Source organism: Stegastes partitus, unplaced genomic scaffold (assembly GCF_000690725.1).
Source record: "Stegastes partitus isolate 25-593 unplaced genomic scaffold, Stegastes_partitus-1.0.2 Scaffold478, whole genome shotgun sequence".
NCBI classification, from domain to species: Eukaryota; Metazoa; Chordata; class Actinopteri; family Pomacentridae; genus Stegastes; species Stegastes partitus.
The window spans coordinates 421,420-431,217 of NW_007578209.1; the positions used below are offsets into that span (position 1 = coordinate 421,420).

Consider the following 9,798-nt stretch of genomic DNA (forward strand, 5'->3'; position numbering starts at 1 on the left):
TGTTCTTTTGCTTCCCACTCTGTGATATGAGGGGTCCTTTAAGGGTCAGCGGGTCTTTCACAGTCATTATCAGGGTCTTCTTTTGTCCCCCGGAGCCTCTCGATGCTTTGACCCTCGACCTTCATAACACACTGTTGTCTTTCTAAACCTTCTCCTCCCATCCCTTGTTATTTGTCTCCCCCTTTCCCCTCCTCTCTTCCTGTTGTCCTGAGGCCATTGAGCCTAACGTTGCCTGACAGCAGCTTCAAAAGGAGAAACAGGGCTTCTGGTTGAGCCACAGCGATGCAACATAACAAACTATTGCTGCGATTCTGTCCTTCTTTATATCCTCCCCCTCTCCCACAGTGTTGCCGCCCCCGTGTTTAAGCATCCATCCATACGTTGTACATATAAAAGCGCCTTCTTAGATGTCGCGATAAACACTTGTGGTTTTTCTGGACTTTTTTGCACCATCAAATTTGACATCTTTGACGACTTTCCGTGAGTTTTTTCTGCCTAAGAAAGCTTCAAGGTGCTTCAGATGCGACCAGCCTAACTTTGACTGCTGCATTGAAAGTGAGGAAAGACGACGATCAGATGATTTTCCTCCTGGATTTGGGGATTATTTGTGTTCACCGTGCTGTGGGTTTCACACGCTGACGTCAGCTTAAGCGGCCGGCAAACTCAGACTGCTGGTTCGCTGTTGTCGATTTCAAGCCTGGACGCTGCTGCTGTCTGTATAAATTCACAATTGAGAACTCTTAGTATGTCAACACGGCTTAACGCACGAGCGGTTCTCCCTCAAGCCTCTCTCCTCGCTGTTGCTTTGTAGCTTTTATCCTGCCCAACCGCTCTGTCAGTTCGCTCTGATGGGCATTTGTGTGTGTTTTCCATTTCGAACTGATTGATCATGAAACGTGTTTATGGCGCCGTGAGCTTCTAAAGGTCACGGCAGCGTCGTATATTTCAACCAACAGGACCTGAACAATCGGTCCAATTAACTTGTGTCATATTCTGTCCCCGCTCACTTTGTCTTCCATTATCTTGTCGTTTTTCTTCATCCGTTGTCTTGACTTGTCCTCTGCCTTTTCCTAAACCACCTTTCTGTTACATCTGCTTTCATCTCCCACCGTTCATTTTTTACGATCCATTAATTCGTTCTCCTCCGCTCGTCTAGTCCACGGCTTCGTCGGCGGAGGACGACAAATCTCAGCTGTCCATGAGGTCCCAGACGTCGCAGGGAGGGGGCGACGCAGGCGACGTGTCCGACGTGGACGGACAGGTGGTGTGGAACAAGGCCGCGCCCCTCCCCACCCCGGAGGAGAAGATGAGGCAGGCGGCTCAGGCCGTGCCCACGGACATCGTCGCCATCAACGTCACAGGTATGTCAAGCCTCCTGGCCACTCCAATCATCCAACCGTTGTGTTAGCGAGTAGCGACCAGTCGTCATCGGTGCCGCCACCTGAGAGCAAAACGTCCCTCTAGTTCCATTCTGTAGTGACGTACAAGGAGTCCAGTCTGGCCTCACTCATCCCCAGTGTCTGCTGACATCTCACCAACCATCACACATTTGTTTACCTTAAAGGAATTTTCTGGCATTTTGTGTAAATTTGCTGGCTTCCTACAAACACGTGAATTGAACTGAGCTTCCGTGACATGTTCAGCTCAACACAAACGACCGGAAGCAGTAGGTAGCAACGAGCTTCCAACCAAAGTGTCTTGAATGAGCCAAGCAAGTTAAAAAAAATGCCAGACTTCTCCTTTAATCAACCCTCTGTGGCCGAGTGGATGAAGACTAATCGACTGCTGCATCCAGTCATCCACAGAGCAGGAGGAACACTGTGTTTGTCAGTCACGGATGTCTGCTTCTTCCACGTTACCTTCTCCACTGCCATCGCGCCTCTTGGAGACCGACCTTCACCTTCCTTTATGCATGTGTGAGCGAGCGCTTGTGTGTGAAAATCGTTTGACAGCTTATCCGGGGGTCAAGGCTTTCTCTCAGACTTTATGTCAGATCACCGGCTGTTTGACAGATGAACACTCGTACACAGCAGAAACGCGTCGGCACAATTCCCTCGCCGACGTGCCGCGTCTCTCGGCACTGTCCGCCACACACACATAGGCCTCCTTCTGCGAGGTTTGGTGTTTAATGTGCTAAATTGGAGCTTGTCGTGAGATTCACTCATGAGATTATTTTAAAATGGTGCAAAGACACCAAAAAGCTCGGCTCAGCATCAGCGTATGAATTTTCGCTGTTGTCAAGGCCAATATAACTTCAATCCCGCCGTCCTTTAGACACTAATGAGCGCTTAATGTGGTCCCACTCCTTGCAAATCAGCGTTGGCTTCGTCTGCTGTCACTTCAGATTACAGAGAAGGAGAGTAAAACACACATGCAGACGCAGAGAGCGAGAGGCAGAGATCTGGGACTTTTCTGTCACTTTGAGGGCGGATGTGATAGACACAATCTGCCCTCATATCAATTTCTATTTCCCAGACGCCTGCAGGCTGTCACCAGCTAGCCAGATAGCAGAGAGGAGAGCAGTTCATAATGAGATATCACTCTTCCTTCAGGGAAACTGGACAGAAAGGAAGGAGGATATTGAGAAGCACGAACGTGGCTGTGTGAGGGAGTGTGTGTGTGTGAACATTTCACCTCATATCTGTCCCGTGCATGTGTGTTTTCATGATAAGAGCATGCACTTTACATCTCACATGTGTGTTTACACCCCAGTGACTGTATTCCAGGATGGGAATTAACATTAACCACCAGCCAAAATGTGTAACATCTTCTTTTTGCCAGATCATTTTTGTTTCTCTTTATGAAAACGTCGTAACCTTGACGTGTGAAACAGGGAGAGTAGCTGATGGATGTGAACCTTTTTGGCTGGTGGATGAAAAGGTTGAAGGTTAAGTTCAGCTGAGCTGGATAAAACATTTTCTCACCTACCTCCATAGTTACCAGGAAATGCAAATGTTTTCAGTTGTTCTCACCATTTTTACCTTCACTTCAGTTAGATTAACAATTTTAAGTTAAGAAAATACCCATGCAGACCTCATCACCAACAGTTTGTAGTGGGGGTAATGATTAGTTTCAACCTCCTACTTAGAATTTAGACATATCTGAATGTCTTAAATGCACCTCATAAGGGCATTTTAATGCATTACTGTGTAATATTGTCAAAAACGTCTCATGAGAGAAGCACAGATGGACACACACAAGCGACAAGTTGTGTGAAGCGATTTTTGGAAGATTTTTTTTTTCACATTTCCAACATGAGAGAGTGCTCTTCAGTTTCAAATCTATTAAAAATATTCATTAAAAGTAAAACTTTACTGCGAGGAAGGCAAACTTTAACAAGTCTGATTGATAAGACTTAAATAAAAATACGTGACTTTGGTTTTGACTAACGAGAGCTCAGGTTCAGTTTGTTGTAGGAGTTTTTCCTCTGAGTTTATTAAAACCTCAGGATCCACAGGAGCATCTACAAAGAAAGGAAAAAGGTCGTGCATTTACCCACGTGAAACAACAGCAGTAACTTAGTCATAAGTTAGAATTATAAATGATCCCTGACATGGAGACAGAATTGATCACACTGGTAATTAAATGCAAAATTAAATTAAATAGAGGAAGTTTTACCAGGTGATAAATAGGCCAGGCCAGTATGCATCAGACTAGGTTTGACGTTATCGTTATATATTTAGAAGAGAGAGCTTTTTTCCAACTATAAAATGTCTCAATAAAAAATTAGCCACAAGGCATCAGCATGAATCACGTGGTAGTTAAACGAGACTTCAGAGATACAGTTCCTCAACTCACGAGCAAATAAAACAATCTGCATGTTTAGAAACCGCTCGAGGGAGGTGAGAAAATGTTCCCGTGCAGGTTTGCCGAGCTGAGCCTGACGTTTCCTGTCCTCTTGATGCTGCATGTTCAACTCAAAAAACAAATGACAAACCCTCTGCATGTAATTGAGTTTGTTCCTTCCGACTAACCGACTGCTGTTTGCCTGTGTGTCCGCCTGCCTTGCTCTCGCCCTCCCGGCTACCAGGGGCAGTGTTTGACCGACAGGCGAGCATCCGGCGCTCCCTCATTAACACTGACACCGTGTCCCGCCGGCCCAAGAAGGTCAAACGCAGAAAGACTATATCAGGGCTGCCTGACAACATCAACCAGGAGCTAGGTATGGATCTCTGTGAGGCTATATGTTGCCCTCTGCTGTCCACAGACCTGTACCAACACTCTGGATGAGCATCCTTTCTTCTTTCATTACTTCTTGTAACCTTCCTCTCTTTGGCTCTATGCTCTAATCAATCATAACTACATGCACTCAGTAACTTCGTCATATTGAGAGGGCCAGAATGACTCAAGCAAGTTCACAGTTTTGGATCAAGGCCCCGCAGCCGTTCTGTCTTTCCCTGTTTCGGTTCTGCATATCATGTGTCCTCATTTGCTCTCCTCCACCCTGTTTAACTGCATCCACAGCCAAGAATTAGTCACGAAATCCTTTTTTAATATAGTTTTATGGTTAGAATTTAGCAAATTTTGCTCCTCTAGAAACATCAGAGACACTTATGTTGCTTGCACAAGAGCAGTGAAGTGCAGGGTTTGCAATTCTTAACTACGTATTGTGCCATAATCCTCCTGGGTCAACTTTCTGTGGTCCTTTTCCTGTGACTAGTGGTTGTATTTGTGTGTATGTGTGCCCTAATCCTGGGGCCATATTGATAGTCTTATCCATGTGTGCCTTACTTACCGCCGTGTGTTGCTTAGGAGACCGTGGGTCCTGATTGTGGACACTTACATGCTGCAGAACCGCCCTCTTTTACCCCGGTGGTTTTCAGAACACGTGATCCTCAAATTGCCTGAACAGATGACGACGACATGACAAATATTCAGAAGGTTCAGAGGTTCACTAACCTTAGTTATTCACTGGAGCCGGGTGTTAAGGCAGCACTAAGCTGACTAAGCTGACACTGTGCTCTGCCGACAGCACCGCATGGCCAATGTTTATTTACACGTCACTGAGCTGTAGGATGTCTGCAACATATAAGGAGAATGTCATTTCTCTGTGCGATTAGATCACCAAGTCTTGATAGGAGGAAAAAAAAAGAGCTTTAAAGTCCGGTTAGCGTCCAGCTGACGACAGCCTCTGAATGTCATGATTACTGGGCTGGGGTAATTGTCCCAGTGCTTCATCCCTCCCTCTCTGTGCACTAGAGCTGCCTGCGAAGTAGACCTGCAGCTTAATCTATCGCAGCAGCAGCAGCCAAGCTGTCAGTCCAGCTTTTAGCAAAGGAGGAAGAGAGTGTATGTGTGGTTTAGAGATAGCGAGAGGGGAAGAGGGAGAAAGACCCAAGGACGCATGAGTGTGTATGTTTTGGAATACGAGCATCAACAGGAGAGCCGCCACAGATGGGAGACACATTAGACATCCTCTCTCGTCTTACAAATCATTCTTCAAATTGTTTGTTTACCAGCCGGTATGTTCAGTGTGTGTCTTTGTGATAACTGCATTTCTGTGTGTCCTTTTTATCTGCATATATTTTATGCTCTGTCCTATGTGACCGTGCGTGACCATGTCAACACTGCCTCTGCATGCACATGTGTTTTTTGTGTACGTCTGCGTCCGTGTATGTGTTTTTGGCTGCTTCATGCCTCGCCAGCTGCCTGTCCTGGACCCCAGGAGACTGTTTCGCTTTTTTTCTATCAGAATGTGCCAGAGCCAGAGTAGGAGGGAGAGCATAGTGGGGAGTCTCTTTTCCCCTGCCTCTGTCTTCCCTCATATCCCTTTCCTCCTTAATGAAGAAGAGCAGAAGTTATTAACATGAGTCAGGGTTACAGCAAATCAAATTAATTAGCTTCCCTGTGACCACAGTTTATCTGCCAGTTCAGCCAGATGAGCAGAAGGTTTTGTTGCTGAAGAAGTTGCAGAGAGGAAAAAGAGGGACAGTGGAGCAAGAAGAGCAAACAAAATATTTCATGATCGCACTCTCATGTTATTTTCTCTCTTTCTTCGACAGCAGCAAAAGGACGCGGCGGAGAGCTCCGGCCACATTCCATGTTCATCCCGGGACAGTACTCCACCCTGGGCCGAGTTGGAAGCGTTAACTCAACACTCCGACGTTCAGAGACCCGAGACTCGGGCTGCCAAACAGAAGAAATCAAGATTGTTCCCCCGTCCATGAGGAGAATTCGTGCGCAGAGAGGACAGGGTATCGCTGCTCAGATGGCTGGCATTTCTGCTTCCTCCTCAACCGGAAGTATATCCATCTCCAGCAGCGACAGCTCTGGAATATTGATGCTGCCACATCAGTTTAACGGTGACCCTTCCCGTTTCCACAGCCTGCCCCGACAGGGCGCAAGAGTGTCCCTCAGTGCTGATCCCATCTATAGCAGCACGCCCATCAAGTCAGAGGAACAACCGCAGAGGCAGATTGGAAAGCTTCAGGTTGACGATACAGTGGTGCACATGAGAAACGCTCCAAGGACAGGCACCTTGCCCAGGCCCAAATCTCAGGAGGTGAGGAGGACACAGTCCAGCGAGTGGGGTGGTGGTCCTGCATGTGTGGTCTCCCCTCATGCAGCCTATTCCACCTCACTCATCCCCAATGCCACCCTGTGTAGTTCCTCTGAGGTCATTACCCTCAACACCTCCGGACAGCTTCCCCACTCCCCAGTCTCAGCTTATCCCACAGCGAGACCGCTCAGCGTGGCTTCCTCCACCAACACCGACCCCCTGATCTCCAGTCCAGCAGCCTTTACTCACAGCTCCACCTGTCCAGCCTTGGCCACGTCCACCCCTACCCACACACCACAGGATAATGGTCTGAAAGTCGCAGCACCTCCGAGTGAATCAGGTCACTCTGACAGCAGTGTCCACAGCCATAGCACTTTGGCTCCCACTCCACCGTCTTGTCTGCCAGAGGAACAGTGGATCTATGACACGCCAGAAAATGTGGTGGTTCCACATCGTACTCTGACCTCCAGCTGCTCCACTCCTATCAACCAGCTGTACAGCAGCCTGGACCTCTCCTCCAGGACCACTACTGATTCCAGCTCCCTCTACTCCCAGGACAACGATGGATACTACACCTCTATGCACCTGGACTCAGGGCTGCGCTCTCGCAGTCACGGTAGTGGGCACGGGGCAGCAGCTGGACGGGCAACCAGACACAGCATGTACGAGTGCCGCGAGATGGCCAATCAGGACGACACTGGCAGTCTGTACAGTGACCGCTCTCTGTCCCGCAGCATCTCCCTTCGCAAATCTAAGAAGCCTCCGCTGCCACCAGCTCGTACAGATTCTCTCAGACGTAAGCCTGGTGCAAAAAAGCCCCTTGGAGGCGTTAGCGCCATCAGCGCTGCCACTGAGCCAAACAGCGTCATGCTCAATGAAACTCTGATAGCTAGTTTGCAGCAGAGCCTACAGATGGGGCTGAGAGGAGGGAAGGGGAAGGGCGCTTCCCCATCTTCACCCTCTCACAGCCCGAGCAGCGACTACGATGACCCTTGGGTGCTTCGGCCGCGCAGTCACAGCAGCATCAGCGCAGGCAGCTCTGCAGCATCACTAGCAGCTAACAACTGCGGCGGTGTGTCCAATGTGTACTCGTTGTGCCACGTGACTCCAGCTCACAGTGAAACCAGCAGCTTGCGTTCTGACTATGCAGACTCCTGGGGCTACTACATGGACTACCCTCGCAACCACGGAGACCAGAGGGCGCAGACCCCTCCGGTCCACGCCACAGATAATATGTCAGCTCACCCAGTCCTGCAGAATGGAGGCGAGATTCACAACAGCCAAGCTGCTGGGGCTCCAGGCCACGAGGGAGGTGTGTCAGTGAAGCCCAAAATCTCCACCTCGTCACCGGACAGGGTGCATAGACTGACCTCCCCATCAAGTGGCTACTCCAGCCAGTCCAACACTCCCACAGCTGGAACCCCAGTGCCTGCATTCGTCAGGTCCATGTCGCCCTCAGGCAGCCGACCCAAACCCAAAGTGCCCGAGCGGAAGTCATCTCTCCTCTCCTCAGTTTCCATCTCCTCCTCTTCCACTTCCCTTTCCTCCAACACTTCGGACTCACTCAAGAGCTCTGGTCCTCCTCCGCCACCACCTCCACCTCTGCTGCTGTCCTCCTCCTCAGCTCCCAGCACCCCTCTCAGCCCACCTCCACCCTTCCCTCCCCCTCTACCACCAAGTTCTAGCACAGCTTCCCCCACTACTCCTCCTCCTCCTGCTCCCCCGTTACCAACCACTCCTCAGGGCACTTCTCTGAGCCCGCTCCCTGCTTGCTCCACCTCCCCAGAGTTCCCTCCTCCTCCATCCCCTGAAACGCTGATCAACCCCAGTTCATCCTTCAACGGGAGCTTCAGTCCTCCCCCTCCGCCTCCCCCTCCTGCCCCCTCCATGGGGCCGCCTCCGCCTCCTCCGCTGCCTGCTTTTGTCCCATCTTTCTCCTCCCCATCTGTTGTGAAGGCAGTGAAGGATGCTCCTAAACCAGCTCCTTCCAACAGCCCAAAGTCCCCCAAACCTCTGATCACCCCATTCGCACTGCAGAGTGTCCAGCTCCGCTCAGTGAAGCGGCCAGCGAAGGAGATAAATGGCGAATCAGACCACATCAAAGATCAGGAAACAGGGATGGACCTCCTTCAGGGTCTAAAGCCCCTGACCCTGGAGACATCTCACTCCCAAGAGCATCCCACTGTGCTTGCCCTGTTGAACAGCTCTCCAGAAGAGGATTTGCGTCATTCCTCACCATCGCCTGTGTCAAAGCTCTTAGAAGATTTCTCACTGGACTGCAGTATCACAGATGACATGCCAGATCGTGCTGTAATAAATGGAAAGGCTGAGGTTCAGAGTTACTTTTTATTAAATGGAAAAGAAGAAGAGGAGGAACTAGCCCTGCCCAGTCCCCCGCAAAGCCGTGACAGCTCTCCCATCAAACAGAAGCCCCCAGCAGTCTCCAAGAAGCCCAAACTGTCCCTCGTCCCACCATTTAGCCCCCAACCGATCAATGAACAGGTGCCGTCTCAGCGGGAGGATGCAACCAGCCTGTCCCGAACAGAAGACCAAGTAGACGCACTGCAGAGACAAACAAAGGAGGAGGTGAAGGAGATGAAAAGAGAGCAACAGGAGGAGGAGGAGGATACTTCAGAGTGCAGAGAAGCATCCACAGAAACCCAGGACGAGTCACAAGCCGAGACCAATCTCGACCTTGGACTTTGTGCCAACGGAGAGACTCACGAAGACGACGAAGAGGAGGATGGAGATGGAACGAGCAGCACCACTGGATCCATCAGCTCCAAGGAGGACGACACAGGTGAGTCTGACTCTTAACTCAATGTGCTTTTCCCCACAAAATCAGACACAAGCACACAGACATGGAAGAGTTTCAGACAGTGTCAGTCAAACACTTCATTTTCTTGATAGTTAAGCCCATTAACGCAGTCCCGTATGGTTAGTCATGGCGCTGCCGGCGGTGCTGCCAGCTCCTCGGGCAGCTGTGAAATTCATTTTGCCCTCCAAAGCAAGAGAGCCAAACTTGAAGCTACAAGCTTTTAAAGGTTTGAAAACTGTGAAAACAGAGCGGGAGAGACGGCTTATCACTGGGACAGCAGTGCTGCAGCCTCGTGAAGTCGCTTTCTCTCTTCTTCTACTCATCCTTCTATATTTTATATGCAGAGATCTCTTGTGGCTACTGTCCCCTCATCGTTTTCCCGCATTGCTCTGTTTCTCTGCCCCCCCAACACACCTCCAGCATCCATCCCTCAGTCCAAACATTCATCCTCTCCGCTGTTTCCTCTTTTTTTTTTTTTTTT

General features: G+C 49.7%; 1 protein-coding gene across 10 annotated transcripts in view; it reads left to right on the top strand.

Annotated features, from left to right (window-relative positions):
• The window catches only part of nhsl1b (NHS-like 1b), a 130,503-nt gene that overhangs the window by 113,211 nt on the left and 7,494 nt on the right, over positions 1-9,798 (top strand). For 5 of the 10 annotated variants that reach the window (XM_008286954.1, XM_008286958.1, XM_008286963.1 and 2 more), the window contains exons 4-6: positions 1,157-1,361; positions 4,031-4,162; positions 6,003-9,299. In XM_008286954.1, coding sequence (XP_008285176.1) covers positions 1,157-1,361; positions 4,031-4,162; positions 6,003-9,299 — 3,634 coding nt within the window. The remainder of the gene's footprint in view (positions 1-1,156; positions 1,362-4,030; positions 4,163-6,002; positions 9,300-9,798) is intronic. The other 5 variants (XM_008286955.1, XM_008286962.1, XM_008286960.1 and 2 more) reach the window with 3 other exon arrangements.